Here is a 16,510-nt window from a genome sequence, read left to right as displayed (position 1 = left end):
CCTTGCTTGCTAGCAAAGAAGACAGCACCATGGTGGCGCCCCTATCTCCTTAGCCCTAGGGAAGCGCTTCGTTTCCCTTTATATGGCAGGGCCAGTCCTGGTTTTAACTCATTGAGTAATGAAGATATGGATGATGTAGTTGAAAAGCTATGATGAAATTTACCACAACCACTTAAAAGGGTTTTTATTAAGAAAATTAAACGGAAAAAAGATTAAAGGAAAAGAAAACCTGGACCAGCAGAAATAGCATTTCAATGTCTGCAACTTTAAGAATGAAAAATGACTCTCATTCTGTTAATGGACAGACACAGTTTCCCCGTCCATTTTTTGAATGAGGATTTCTTAGCCGTCATGGTGTTATTATTGATGATTTGGTATGAAATGGTTAATATTTTTAATGGGTGCCTTCAGATCATGTAGTCCCCACATACTCTGAAGGGTCTGACGGCTTATTGAGCGGCTGTCGGATGGGGTGCACAATGGAAACGCTTCGCGCTTTAAGGGAAACACAGAGCATTTTTAGGCATAACCTTCTCGGGTTCCCAGCAGGAATACCCTTCTCATATATCTGCAATAAAAGGGTTAAGCGAGTTTTAATTGGTTAACTAGGGATTTAAACAGGCTTCCTGGGGGCCAAATTGCAACACAAGGAACCCCACTTACAACTCATAGTATCTCCCATTACATGCTCCCCCAAATTTAGCCCTATAACCCCAATTCCACCACCTAGAAGTTAATGGATCACTTTGGATCGGGGTTCCCCATCGGCGCATGCTTCTCACTGGCTTCTTATCTTTTGTCAGTAAAAAAGATGGACACCTACGCAACTCACATAATGAAATTACATTACACGGTCATTAAACGCCTATGGAGAATACACTCAACTATTCACAACAAAGCAAAAAAAAAACAAACAAAAAAAACAAAACAGTTAACTCTTTGACCACCAGAAGGGCAATTCTCATGACATGTCTGCAGCATGGTAGGGGTTAATGTTTCAGTGATCAATAACCAATTATTTTTAATAATATCCAAACAGCTACGTATATACGATGACTGCAAGGAGCTCCCATAGTTACCAGAAAGCCAAAAAGACCAAGATCTCAAGCTGAAGATAATTTTCACTTTTTAACCCTTTCGGAAACATCATAGAAATATATAGATCCCACCATGGAAAGAGTAACTTGGGTAAGAGTAATACCCGAGTGATAACCCGATCAAAGGGGCATCTAATGATTTTGATTAAGGGTATTTGCCCTGGGGCCACGAGGTATGGTGTGGTGGGGTGGCTAGCATGGCACACAAAACTGGAAGCTGGCATTCAGTGTTAAACAGGCAGTCCAAACACAGCCCAAAGGGCCAAGCATGTATGTACAGGACACAACAGCCTGACATGTTAGCATGCGCGCGGACATATTATGCTGCCCCAGGGCCCTGCCCGTTGGTAACCTACCCCTGGAGTTTAATAGGAGGCAATGTACTTACAGAAAGCTGTGAAGTCCGATGTGAGCAAGTATTAGGAGCTGTACGTCTGGGTGATAGTCAGGGCTGACATCAGCGGTGTAGCTGGGAGGTAAGGCAGGGCCGGTGATTTCAGGCACTCCCAAATATCATGCTCCTTACTAACACCCAAATCTCTCTCGCTGCATTGCACTCAAGCCGACCATTTACAAGGTGTTTTATGGTGACATTAACTCAAATTGTAACCTATAAGCAATGATTCTATGCATCACTTTTACATGGATACATATTAATCACGTTAATTAATATTTGTGTGTAACAGTCCCCATACCTTGGCAAAATAAAGGCAATCACATGTTTAGGAAGTGCTCAAAAGACATGTGGGCTGGGTAATTACTTCCCCCTGGTTACTGGAAGGCATGTTTAATATTTTTATTTATGCACGTATTTGGGACCACCTTATATCTTAGTGGTCTGCATATAAACTGACATCTGGTACATGCTACACTATTACACACATTACATATTTTTACCTACTAGAAATATATATTTTTAAATCTTTCCTCTAGGGGGTTAATCAGATCAACACAAAACCTGTTTCTGTGGTAACAGGCTATCAATGCTTGGTTTTGTGTCACATGATAGATAAGTGTTCCCAGCAAAAATATGAGGCAACAAAGAGAAGGGACTGGCTATTCAGCAGTAGTAGGAATGACACGTGTTATGCTTCATTTAGTTCTGAAAGTGTTAAATCAGCGGGTAGGTTGAACGGCACCTTTAATGCACTTTCCATAATGTTTACAGAGGGCATTTCTCAGCCTTCTGTCTCGATGTGTAGCTTACGTGTCTATATGCCTGCCTGGCCCAAATAATGACATCTGGTCATCAGAGGTCAGAAGCAACTGGGCTTCCAAATGGGGCCCCTGGGCTGTCGAGTAACATGGGCCACATTTCATGGTTGGGAGCACATGAGTGGATCCTCTACTTTTTTATGAAAGAGAATAGAAGTGCCTTAACGGCAGCATCACATACCCCATCTGCACCCCCCTAGACTCCTTCCATGCCCGGCCAGTGCAGGTTTTGGCATCTCCAGGAACGTTTGTGGCTAGGGGCATCTGGGTTGTAAATCTGGCACCCTGTGAAGTCGTAGTTTGTACCTTGGTGGCCGCTTCTACTGTGGTCTTCAGATTGAAGTTCAGCAGCCTGGGACGGCTTATTGCTCATAAGTTTTGAAACAGCAGACTCATGAGCCATCTGTGTCTGTGTCTGTACCACCTTCGCTGGGCTCCAAACTAGTATATCCCACTACAATATGAATTTTGCTTTAAAGTCATAAGGAAAAGACAAAATTTTTCTGCGTTGTATGTGGTATCAGTGGGACTAACAGAGCAACCAATAACCCTCAGTTATAGGGCTGACTTCACTAAGCTGCACGTTCCAACCCAAACCCGATGAATCTATGGAAAGCTTCCGTGACTTGGTCCAGGTATCTTTCGTACTGCACAATGAATGCCACTAGATGACATTTATAGCCGACAAGGGCAGTATGCATAATCCTTAGGAAAGTATAATCAAATTATATAAGGGGGTGAATTCTGCAAACCTCCACCCTACCTGTGTCGTTAAGCGTTGGGTGTATCTACACCCCGGTATCCAAATATTCCCCCATCACCCCAAATACCTATAAATGTATCCATCAAAGTGACCAATACTCAGAGTTCATTGCTTTGTGTTCTAGTACAATGTCTGGGTAGCTTTAACTCTTAGTGCTCTGGACGGGGCATCAAGCATTGCTTTTCATACAATACCTGCAGGGAGCTTCACAACCCCCAGAGGGCATCCAAGATCCCAATCCCCGTAATACTATTATTATTAATATAGATTTTTTCGACCATGTCTCATTGTCTGCACCTCTAAGACGTCCAAGGACTGTTTATAATACACCCATATTGAAAAGAAACTGTCCCACAACCATCTGTAGAGGTAAATACCCAAAACATTTACCTGGGCTGCATGCTCTTGCCCTCATTTTCTTCGAGATAAGTCCCCATCTTTATCAGAAGATGTTTTATGAAGGAACGTCTAACCAAGGTGGCATCTAAACAAAGTCTCCTTACCTCCCCGGCTGGGAAAATATTGCAGATACACACCTATCACAAACTGGTTTTTCCACCTCCGCCATCTGTATCCATGCGGTTTCAAAATCAGCTGAGACTTCTCCGGTGGAGAAATAATCCTCCATGAGCTTTTACTATCGATAGCCACTTCTAGGTGGTTAATATAGAAACAAAAAGGAACCTAGCTCCGTGTTACAGCGCCTTCAACCGCAACAAAACCTTTCCCAAAAACATTCTGCTCCCTATAGTCTAATAGATTTTTAGTTCAAGTTGATTCATTTTATTGGGTCATCATAGAAAAAGATGTGAGGTCACATAACCTTCTAGGACCTCAGAGGTCTCAATCAAGGTCCAAAATCTCTTGGACTAATAGAACTTTTTTTACCTCCCCCCCTTAGTAAAGTCTAAATAGATTATATCTACAGCCCCTTCTGCATCGTAGAGGACAGAGTTCTGCTCTTCACAAAACCATTAAATCGATTAATACTAAAGGTTCTATTTGCATCCAGAATTATTCCTCTGAATAATTAACGCACTATCGGTGTCAGACTTACAGGTCTGGGGTTTTCAGTTTGCGATCACACGATGGGGACATAGTAGCATTTTTCCCATCCTGCAGCACTGTGCATATAATGTATTTATATAATACTATTTAAAATATAAAAAATGTGACTCAATGAGCTCTTGTGTAATAAGTGAAAGCCACCAGTGCCTGATGCCATCACATTTATCAAATCGCACCTCTGTATGTTAACGTACTAAAGAAAACATGACCTAGCTCGGATTTTTGGACAATAATGGGATCCACAAGACGTTCTCACAGCCCATTTGAACCTTTGTATGTTAAATGTGATCCATTCTGAAATTATGGACCGATAAACCAGTTTTAAGAAAAGAAAAGAAGGGTAATAAGCGTTTATTTTTAACAGGGCACGGACACTTGCAGTGAGTATACCCTCAACATTAAGCCTTAGTTTCGAGTGATAATTAAAATAACTCAAGCCATTCTATATTTAAAAAGAAAACTTGTAAAAAAAGTACTAATTTCCCATGAAAACCACGGTAGTATAAAATTTTGATAATTAGAAATTCTAGATAATTTTTTCTGTTTTTACAATTTACATTTTTTTTTCTTGCTAAATTGTCTATGGGATCATCTTAGTTTAATTACTCCGGAGATTTCTTTCTTTGCATGCATAATAAATAATATCATGAGTATTAATTTATTTAATATACATGGTATAATTAGTAGCCTACATCGGCTGCCATAGATAAAAGGAAGTTCCATTTGCTAAGGACTACAATTCCTATAATCCTCACATAGCCTCTTAACTGAGCAATTTAAAAATTGTAATCCATGGCAGAAGGAGAACAAACGTTTTGGTATCTATTCTGAAACGCATGCTGGGAGCGATACTGTTAATTTTACCAAAGATTCCACCCTGAGGTATTACAGAAAACTGTTGAAAAAGCCCCCTCCTCTTATTATGATATTCAGTTCCTTCATATCCAGGCATTGTTGGCACCAAGTCACTTGGACCCTCCGGATGATTTGACTTCAGAATCTACCGCAGTGATCCGGCTGAATCTTTCCAGTATTGCTTCTGCTGTAAATTTAGGAAGTCCTCTGTCCAAGGGGCACCCTTCTACAAGACTGTTCATAGGTGTTGGCGGGAAGGAGTTCTCCTCTTCTGCTCCATCATCTGATTGTTTCTTGAAACCAGAATTCGATCCTTTGCCCCTGAAGTCCTCTCCAACGTCAACATCAGGGGTGTCCGAACAGTCTCCAGGTTCCCCGGTGAAGTCATTGTCATCCAAGCCTTCCTCGGTCGCTTGTTCTCCAAAGCCAAAACGGGCTTTTGGCTTTTCGGTATCTTGAATTGACTGCATGAGTTGAGATGCTCTGTTCCCGAAGTCTCTCTTCCTGAGAAAATCTTTGAGAATCGGCAGGACTTTTTTCCGAGATGCGACGGTGTTGCCTTGGTGGTAATAGACAATGGTCTTACAAGGATCAGATGGAATTAGGGATAGTTTAAGAGAGGGGTTTGCGGCTTCCTCCAAAGCTGTACATACCTAATAAACAAAAATGTTTGAAAATATAAATACAGCAAATGAGAAATATAACTGTCCTGCACCAAAACAAGCTGCAAAAGAACAAGTCTTCCTGGAAAGTGTCTCCGCTGGGGAGCGACCTCTTCTAATTTGAACAGTTTAGCCTTCTCTCAGTTAAATAGAGAAACCTATACTTGGGTGACCCAAACAAATGGCTCAGCCTAGCTCTTTAAGAGTGAAGGAGTACAAGCTGTGGCTATCTGGACTCGAACCTTTCCTCTTGGTCTTCCCGAGGTCAGGGTCTGGCTCAGTCCGCCTCGGGTCATGTTGCTCCTGTCCCCACAGAAATCAGGTAGTCAAAGTACTTGGTTGGGGAAAAAGCATGAGAACCTCTGGTATGGAAACAGAATTTGTTGGCAGGTGAGGACCATTCGGCCCATCGTTCCTGCGTACTAACCTATTCTGTGCCAAAGGCTTTTGAGCACTACACAGCAGAACCCCGAAGACACTCACGATCATCACCACAGCCTCCAGACGCGCCCTCCCTCTAGTAATGGAGCATAAACACGGGCAAAGGTTCAAGGAGGAGGCTGGGCCAGTATATCCACATAATGGCTAAACCTCGGCCTGCCAGAACACCCAGAAATGGTGCAATTAGTAAATTGCTGTTCCCATTTCAACGGTAAATTGGGTCCCGAAATACAAGCGTTTTTATAATGACCGGACTGAAAAAAGGATCGACTCCTCACCTGGACTCCGCCGAATCACTCACTCGAGGCAGTTGACAAGCGAGTTCTCCAGCAGGCGGCTGTGGGACGTTTATCGAGTTTTGCCCTGGAATGACTGAGCTCTGCCTCACGAAGGCTCACATTTCACAACTAACTGCAAAACTTTAGCCCTTGACCTAGTTAATAAATGACAGAATCACCTGGCACAGGAGGCCTCGAGGGATGTGAAACGCCTCCTTCTGAACGAGTATTCTCACTGAAAACTAACTTGTATGCTGCTACATATGGTTTTTTTTTCCCTTTAAAAAAGGGGGGAAAAAACAAAACAAAAAGTAAACCAGACTCTAGGCTGGCATCGGCTGGTTTGATTTTGGGGACTGTGTGATGTCACACCGTTCATTTTTTTTTAATCAAAATGCTAATCTTTGTAGAAACGTTTAGCCCCTGGGCCGTGGATCGTCTATGCTTTTCACAGCCAGCCATGGATCATAAATGCTTCCAGGAGGCGGCAGCATATTGTTTGAGTCAATAACTTAAGTTCCAATGCCGACCGGTTCCTGCGGAAGGCTAATAAAGTATCACTACTTAGGCAGGAAAGTAAATATGTAGTAAAATGTCTGTCCCATAAGCGACATGCCACTCATGAGAACAAGGTGGAAGAGATTAACTAGAATTCACAGGGGTCCACGTATGAGACACGTGCCCACCCTTATGAGCAGGATTGTTTGGTGGGACATTCAATTCACAGTTATAGTAGAGGTTGAAGCTTTTCTGGATCTCCATATTTCCAGGACAGACTGAGAACAACCACAAAGTCGTTATGAAAAGAATCTTTTTTTTTTTTAATCAAGGTTGACCCCTGGTTTGGTCACTTGCCGTATGTACGCCTATCCGTGTAGAGCCATCCCACATTATCACATGAAATAGATGAAGCTCATTGATATGCAGTGAAAAGGCGTGAGCGGGGACCCTTATTATTTCCCGACACGCATGAAGAATGGTACAATGCAATAATACAAATATTTGGGCTACCTACCGACGCTCGGAGCTCTTCCCGCTGACTGTACACGGCTATCTGTCTTGTGGGTTCATTGTCACTATTGAAAGTTATAGCCATGGCTATTAAAACATTGTAACCGTGCCTCTGGCAAAAGGCTCGTAGGTCAGATTCCAGGTTGGCCCTGTGCACAAAATCCTGAGGACAGAAGGAAAAAAAAAGCACAGGAACTTGGTTACGTGGCTGGGTTTTACGCCACACGGATTACAGCTTCTAAAATATAAAGGCAAAGGAAGATACATCTGAACGAAAAGCGTATCTGGAGTTTTCAGAAAGCCTTTGCTACAACTCTCTGTGTCACATGACTCCAGACTAGAATGAAACATTAAGATGAAAAATATACGAATGGGGAGAAAATAATTATTAAAGAGCATAACAGCTCAAAATGTGTAATTTATCCAAATCATTTCAATATTGCAGGACAAGCTGCCCACATCACTTGGCTGGCTGAAGTTTAAAACGTGTCTTACCTCCAGGCTAATGTAGATGGAGCTGATGGCGAGGAGGAGGTCACGGCTCGTTATGGCTTTCATGTCCTTTCTCAGCATCTGTTCTGTGGTGAGACCTGAGCAAGGAATCGTGAGTCAATGTCAAAAATAATAAACAGGAAGGCCCCACCAAATCTTCTATTTATTGTTACCACCTTAGTCTGGGACTGTTTATATCGAGTTTTTTATCCTGTGTTGCATTATTCACAGTTGAGTTGTCATTTTATTAAAGGCTAGGGGAAGCTTTTTTTTTTTTATCCACTGCGTCACTGTGAGCAGGAAGTTGGCGTGTACCAAAACAGGAAGCTGGCACCGCAACACAAAATGGCTTCCTCCAGCTAACTGAAAAAATAACTGTTCAGACGGATGCTGCTGTTCCTTGCGCAGAAGACACAGACCAAAATGGTCACGCTCATTGCATGCTGGTGCCCTACACATGCATTTAAAATGCTTATAAAATGTTTTACCTGACACGTCAAACTTGGCTTTCTGTAGTGAATCAAACACTTCAGTCCTTAATGGAAGACCGGGGAACATGGATTCCAGCGTTGTGACAAGTTCACTGTCTTTTGGGGTCACTTTACCAGCCACAGGTGTCATGTTAACGCAATCAAGAACAATCGTACCTCGATAAGAAAGGAAAGCATTTCACGTTATGTGTTCAAAACAATCTCAATATTAAAATTAAGGGTTCTGGTTTGAAATACTGAGCAGCCAATGCGGGTTACGTAGGGCAGAAATACCATCTACTATTGGCTGCCGCTGGTTTACCCATGTACAGTGCCTTTGAGTGCTTGAGGGTTCTTTACAGTAAGAGCGGTGAGACTATGGAACTCTCTGCCAGAGGAAGTGGTAATGGTAAACTCAATAAAAGAGTTCAAAAGGAGCCTGGACGTGTTTCTTGAAAGCAATAATATTACAAGTTATGGATATTAGATTAATAGGGACAGAATGTTGATCCAGGGATTTATTCTGATTGCCATATTTGGAGTCGGGAAGGAATTTCCCCCTGGTATGGGGCAATTGGCATCTGTTTCATAAGGGTTTTTTTGCCTTCCTCTGGATCAACACAGTAGGGACACAATATGTATATAGGTTGAACTTGATGGACTTTGGTCATTTTTCAACCTTATGAACTATGTTCTCACCACGTAACAAGGATGCCAGCTGTCTGTCCAAGATATTTGGGGCGGCCCGGATGATCTTTTCTGCTATCAGGGTCGTGCAGGACCCCACCAGTTCAGAGGTTACCTCGCAATTCATGGAAGCGCTTCTCTCCAGAGCACGGTGATCGATAACCTCTGTCACTACATCCTCCATGAAAGAGTCAGCACTACCGGATCACACGCAAGAACACGGTCAGAATTTATGACAAGCAATGAGAAAAACTATTAAAACGTACAGCAAAAAATAACCACCATATCCCTTACACAGTACACGATCACTGCACATATGTGTCTCCATGGGGTCACGCTAGGAATAGGTGTGGGGTTACAACGGTAACTCACCTGGGTAAAACATTGTGATCCACCAGGGTGAGCATAAGCTGACCAGACTCATACAGACTTGGAATGTCGATCTCATCCCTAAAGGTCAGGATCTCCTGTGAAATTCCGTTCTCCTTCAGAAAGAAGGTGCTCTCTGTCCTCAGAGGGAAGTCTTCCCGGGGGATATTGAGAACCGGAATGTGCACCAGGTTTTTGCTTGCTGAGGTCTAAAAGGAAAAACAGAAATGGGTGAGAATGTAAATCCTCCCATTCGGGTGCCGGGAAGGCAAGATGTTTGCATGGTTTCGGGTTCATCAGGTTCGGGAGGGAAGACACCCGGGTGGCAGGACAAAGCAGCTGGTGGCCTTTCCCAGGGGGAGCATACTATCAGAACAAACCTTCGCTAGAAAGTAAGCCAGGGTCATCGCAGACACCATTGAGTCCAAATCACAGGCTTCATTGCCCAGAACTATGTGGAAGTCCAGGGATTCGTGCTTCTCCTGTAAAGCAATAAAGAAAAACATTAAATATTTTTTACTAAGCCCTTACTGTCACACGGGACGGTATGTCTTCCAGAGGCATCTATCTGCTTACTAAAAACCTAATCACAGAGTCTAAAAGCACGAAAGCGTCCCCACAGAGAAATAAAAGAGCCAGTCTACGAGTATTCGGGATCCTCGCGTGAATCAAACCAGTTGGGGATTTGGCCAGACACCGAGTTGCGGGTTGCGCGGGTTTCCAGCATATCAGACCCGCAGGTCTGCAACCACGGCCCGCTTGCTGCAAAGTTTACTTTTGTGACCGCGAGCAATCCGAATAATCTTGTAAATAAAAATGCCATCCCTACTCATACTTACTAATTGGGTTTTCGCAGTAAAGGGTCTACCTTTCGCTGGACGGAAAGCAACATTTTTGAAAATCTGTGTAAGGAGACGGATAGTAAAAAAAAAAAGAAAGAAAGGGGTAATATATCGTGCAAGAGCGGCTAAGTAACTCTTGGCAAGGTTCCAGTCTCACTTTCTCAACTACACGGATGCATTTATTATACGGAAAGGTATAGGTCTACTCCATGTCAGGGCTATCAGCTTAAACACGCGTAATTACCCAAATATTATCTGCTATATATGGTGTGGGACAAATACACGAAGCACTTAGATATAGGTCCCCTCAATAAAACTCTAACCGCAGCCATCAAAGCGGCTCCATTACCTATACAAACAGACGCCATAAAGCAAACTGCGATAACATATCTCATCGGGGGCCAGACGTGACATTAACCCCTCTGCGTATTACATACGTTGTATATATATCAAGCACTAGAAATTATACCGGGATAAAGCGTTTACAGTGGTCCGTAGCAACCAATAGAAGGCTCCCACTCGTTGGGAGTATTTCATTGGTTGCTATGGTGATAAGACTGCTTTTAAACTTAGCTCCAGAATGTAAAAAAAAAAAAAAAAAAAAAAAGGTTGCGAAAAATGGAAACGACTGTTTTTTGGAAATCGCTAAAAACCCACTTGCGTTCCTCGGATACCGTGAAGGCGCCGGGCCAACGGCAAGCAAGTTTGGCTATAATTTGCTTACACTTGCCCTGGAAAGTAACTCATTTATGGAAAGCGGCTCGGAGACGAAGTGCTTTCCGAGGGAACGCACAAAAACACCATATGCTTGCAGTTAATAAATCGCACGGGTCATTTGTTTAGGGAAAAACAATATTTGCGTGGAATCTTAAAAGCAGAAGACGTGCTACGTTATTACATTTGTTCTGAAAACAAAGGCCTGTGTAACGAGATGAATGCTGCCAGGTTCCCCGCACAGCCGAGAGACATCGCGCTCCGTGGAAACGGGGCATTACATTCCGAGGGGCGCGGGTTTTACCGGCTAATCGGGGGGCACCGTATTTTTGGCAGGCTCTGGGATTGGTTACGAAGACCCCCGACGAGTTACTACATGAATAGGCTATAAATAAAGGCTGAACGCCTCGGACAGAGCAGAAATAACTCAATGATGGAACAAAACGATCGCACGGGAGACCTCGGGCACGCGGGAGCGCTGCGGGGTCTGATATGTATATATATATATATATATAAAAGGATAAATATAAGTTTAAACCGTAACGTTTCTGGTTTGTACCTATAACTGCACTCATGAAGCCGCATTGCCCCTACTCTCCCCAGCACCGGGGATGTGAGCCTCGCGCTGCGTCTCGCCCGGACGCATTGAAGCGCATCGACATGCGGCCGACTCCTGCGTTATACAGAGCGCTGCTGCCCACGATGACGGCTCCTCCGCGGTGGGGCGCTGAATGAAACTCCCCAAAAAGGAGGGCGCCGCGTGACCCTCATCTTAACGGGGTTTGAGGAGCACAGGGGGTCCCTGGTGACTTTATTTATCATCATCCTCTCACACCCTTCTGATACAAAGGCCGCTTGCCGACTGTTTGAAGGGCTGAGGGTAGAGCCGTGGCACTTGGCCATGGAACGGTTAAGCAGGTCTGATCCCCCCGGGGTCTGGGGGCTTCTCGTCGGTCCCACTTTTTCGCCGAGCGACCTCATTTCTCCCTGCATCACGTTTTCTGTATTTCCGAAGGATCCGAGCTGCCGGAAGCAGAGTTAATTCATGCCGCCGCGCGGAGGGGCTTATTCACAGCGTGCAGCGCGGATTCCGAGAGCCCGGGAAGCGAATTGGTTGCCCACGTTTCTGGTTTAGCGAGCCTTGGCTTCTGGCCGTGGGAGGCCGACATCTCTCTGTGTGTCGGGCCGCGTCGTCCGTTAGATAAAACCTTTCAAGCACAAATTAAATATAGCTCTGTGTCCGTCAGCAGGGCCGTCCGCACGTCCCACCCGGAAGAAATGCTCGGGATTAGAGGCGAGGACCCTGGGGAGGCAAAACACGACTCGCGATTTAACCCTAGAAGTGCTACACAACGGCCCGCGTTCTGACCGATGCGCAAAATAAAGACACAATACGAGGTAGACCTACCGGACGCCCCGAGGTTCCGAACGAAAGAATTTATGTATTTAAAAATAGCGCGGAGCCCAATAAACCCCGAGAGCCAGAGATGAGAGGGTCCCCGGCGAGTATAAATGTGACCCGCGCATGCTGCATGCTCGTCCCACACATACAGAATCTCTGCGGCAGAATAAGGAAGCCATTGTGAAGGGCCACGTGCTGCGGGGGAAACTGGCCATCCGAGCCGCGTCCGCTGTGCTGAAACGGCTTATTAAGGAGAGGGATACTGAGAATATGTGGCCCCTGGTGCCACGGAGACTGTCCCCGGGGAGAAGCCCGTCCACCCAGCCACGCTCCGCGTATAAACACGATACTAACACGTTGGGGTTTTCAGCAATATTTCACCGGCAATGTGATTAGAAAGACGGCAGTGTTCTCATCTGCCTGCCGGCGGAGGCGTTTAAATACTGGCACGGTGGTATTGGTTTTAGCCCCTTTCAGTGATTGTGTAAATCAGTTTTACAGTATTAGAGTAGTGTGACAATGGAATGGCCTTCCAGCAGGGGTGGCCGGCACAGTTATGAGAGTGTTTTCCCGTTACTTGCTGATATTTTGTATGCAGAATGAAACATTATTTTGCTATTACCGATACATTTTTGCACAGTTTCTTGTTCTGGACTGACGATATTTTTGCCTCTGATTTTTATACACGGCTGGTCGGGTTAAACGTTTAATCACGGAGAAAACATGGAATTTGGGAATGCACAAAATTATTCTTTCATCCCCAAATAATACCGCAACCCACTCCTACCAGGCATTCCCTCTATACTGGAGCTGCCATGGAATGCGGGGGGATGCATTTTACCAAGTAACCCCCCACCGGAGCGCCTGCTTTCCTCCGGGACACGCAGTGACACTCACCCTACACAACCACAAGTACAATATCACAGGAGATACAGAGAATGCAATCACCGCCCACCCTCCTGGGCACACCGGGGAGGATACGTGTACCCCGTTTACAAACGAATGGGTCAAAGTATAGAGCAAGCAAGTTAAAGGTGAACACTTCTGCACCCTTTAAGATGTGCTTGGCAGAGTGTCAGCTCTGCAGGTCAGAAGAATACAAATAGTTCAGACAAGAAATGGAAGGGTAGAGTGTCAGCTCTGCAGGTCAGAAGAACACAAGGCATTCAGACAAATAATGGAGGGGCAGAGTGTCAGCTCTGCAGGTCAGAAGAATACAAGACGTTCAGACAAGTAATGGAGGAGTGGAGTGTCAGCTCTGCAGGTCAGAAGCATACAAGACGTTCAGACAAGTAATGGAGGAGTGGAGTGTCAGCTCTGCAGGTCAGAAGCATACAAGACGTTAATGGAGGGGTAATTCATACAGTGTGCATGCATAGGGGGCACGTTACCTGTAAGGCAGCCTTACAGCCCTGCAGAAAGTGCTCCATGCTGCCAGCTCCCTGAGCCTCTGACACCAGCAGCTCAGTGCCCCTTCACTAATCCAGGGCTGACGCGCAGGCAGCCCCAGTGCATGCCGGGACTTGTAGTTCCTTTCAGCCCAGCACTACAAGGACACACCCCGGGGGGGGGATTTAACTCCTGTTGTGCCAGCAGAGGGATGGAACACTCAAGAGGAAAAATATACTAAGATGCCCAATATTGCTTAATTATTCTGCTCAGCAGCAACGTTTCTAAAAACGTTTAGAAAATATCATCATGTGAACATCATGTGTCTGTTCATCGTACCCAGCATCTGAGATCCAAACCCCTGATGCGCCCTCTCTCCTCCCCTGTGCCCCTCTCCTCCCCTGAGGCCCCCTCTCTCCTCCCCGTGCCCCCTCTCTCCTCCCCTCTGCCCCCTCTCTCCTCCCCTCTGCCCCTTTCTCCTCCCCATGTGCCCCTCTCCTCCCCTGTGCCCCTCTCTTCCTCTGATGCCCCCTCTCTCCTCCCTGTGCCCCTCTCTCCTCCCTGTGCCCCTCTCTCTCCTCCCTGTGCCCCTCTCTCCTCCCTGTGCCCCTCTCTCTCCTCCCTGTGCCCCTCTCTCCACCCCTGATGCCTCTAGATTGTAAGCTCGTTTGAGCCGGACCCTCCTCACCTGTTGTTTCTGTAAGTCAATTTGTTATGTTACATACACATGTCCTGTCTACCCATTGTACAGCGCTACAGAATTTGATGGTGCTATATAAAACGATGCATAATAATAATAATAATAATAATAATGCCCCTGTTTTCTCAGCATGCTGTACAAAATAAAATACATTATTCTTCTTCTAAATAATATAAGTTAATATTTAACATGAAATCAGTAGCATCCATCTCCAGCTCAATATTTTTTACCTTAAAAATGAATTGATATGATTTAGAAGAAGAATAATGGGGCATATTTGCCCCGTTTCATTTATAAAGCTGTTTCTATACACATTATCGGGGCTTTTAGGGCTGCAGAACCCTGTGATACCCTCATACCCAGCAAACATTCTGAGCTCCTAGAAAAGAGGGGCATCAGGGGAGGAAAGAGGGGCGATGTGTCCACTTTAATAAACTGCCCATGCAATGACACCTCCACCCCAGTAGAGGTCAACAAACTTAAAGAGCAGCGATTGTATCTGATCAGAGGTAAACTCTTAAAAAAACAGATCGTCCCAGATCTTTGTTGAACGCAACCTAGAAAAAAAAGAAGAAGAAAAAAAACTTTGTGGAAAATATAAACAAGCTCCAGGTCCAGGGGCCGGTGGGCGTGCGGAGATCTGGGTGCTCGCCGGGAGCCAGGGCCATGGGAATGTGGCTGTAAGGTGGCCCCTGAAAAAAGAGATTGTGGAGCCCGGGAATATTGAGAAGAAGGAGCCCTCCCTGGCCTCGGAATCCAGCGCAGGTACCGTCTGCTTGGAACGTGATCTTTTGTGCCGTCTGTGCCGGTGCTTTACCCGGATGAGTGGGTTTTTCACTGGTGTTTGTCTTTGAAAGGGTTAACAGGCTGTGGGCTCGATAACACGGGATCCTTTAAAACATACTGAAGATGCTGTCATGTGAGAAGCGCGTCGGATAGAGAACTGGGCTTTGTCAGATCAGGCGGGTCCGTCCTGACAGATTTTGAAATTGTCTCCGCTTTAAGCGTCGTTGCCGTGCGTCCGTCCCGTGGCACGGCTTACATGGTGAAATAACGTGGCGCCGTTACATGCAAATCGTCGCTATCCTCGAGGTAAACATAGTAAAAATATTACATACACGTCGGTTTGCTTAAAGAAACATAGAATTTGACGGCAGATAAGAACCATTCGGCCAACGATGTGGCTAGGAGATGTGCTGTCTGCGCATTTCTGCGCCCTCCGACCTCCCAGGACGGGGGTCCAGATTAATCCCCTCTCGACGGCGGTAGATGGGCCGGTAAAATGTATACATTTGCTAGGGATTTTATAGATAATTTTTGGATGAGAGGCTTTTTTTGTTGTTGTTGGGCTTTGAAACGAAGCCCATGAGCCGTGAGCCCCTACTCGTAACACCATGTATCAAACATACGCCTCCAAATGTGTCACTGCAACATAGTTCCACCCTTCTAGGGTTAGAAACAATGTTACCTCTCTGATGTTTAAATAGATGAACATTTTATATACTTTTACAAAGGCAGCGTTTATTAGTGCAGGCTTCAAGATAATGCCATGACGTCACACCGCGCTCTACCCATATTACATAGCGGCGGTATGATGTCATAATGTTTCATTACTAAATTGTTCTTGCAGCACATAAGCTCACAGGGGAAGTTACAATTTCAACAGCCTGGTAATCTCGTTATTATTTACGTTGTGTCACATATATATGATGCGCATCATATAAATTCGACGAACCAAAGCAAATAAGTGACAAATTGATGCGCTTCTTGGGGCGGTTGTCATAGAAACCGGTGGAATCTTTTGGTCGATGAACAATGCATAGGAAGTAGGCAGGTCTCTGCGAAGGCATCCGATTAAAAGCTATTTTCATTGGTTTAAATATTTTGTTATCCGAATTTCATCAAATGGCAGCGCAGCAGGGAGGCTCAGCCCAAAAAACAGGGGAATGGAAATACGCCGGGCGCGTTTCGCGTGGCATCTAACGCGGCAATCACAGGCCTGCTTTATTCTTGATAAAAATAGGGCAATGTATGACTCACGCCCGACGCGGGTGA

The 16,510-nt window shown here is 45.1% G+C and overlaps 1 protein-coding gene across 1 annotated transcript; it reads right to left on the bottom strand.

The window, feature by feature from the left end:
- Positions 1–5,108: 5,108 nt before the first annotated feature.
- On the bottom strand, positions 5,109–13,796 carry LOC149275186 (exopolyphosphatase PRUNE1-like). The gene is made up of 8 exons (XM_089504915.1): positions 13,758–13,796; positions 9,789–9,890; positions 9,412–9,617; positions 9,052–9,236; positions 8,371–8,529; positions 7,886–7,980; positions 7,395–7,553; positions 5,109–5,651 (listed from the first exon to the last, which is right to left on the bottom strand). The coding sequence occupies exons 1-8, from the start codon at positions 13,794–13,796 to the stop codon at positions 5,109–5,111; spliced, it is 1,488 nt and encodes a 495-aa protein (XP_089361041.1).
- Positions 13,797–16,510: the final 2,714 nt, after the last annotated feature.

This window comes from Sceloporus occidentalis, unplaced genomic scaffold, assembly GCF_023333645.1.
Source record: "Sceloporus occidentalis isolate IW3139 unplaced genomic scaffold, rSceOcc1.0.p SCAF_296, whole genome shotgun sequence".
In the NCBI taxonomy this organism is placed as follows: domain Eukaryota; kingdom Metazoa; phylum Chordata; class Lepidosauria; order Squamata; family Phrynosomatidae; genus Sceloporus; species Sceloporus occidentalis.
This window is presented reverse-complemented; position numbering and strand designations above follow the sequence as displayed.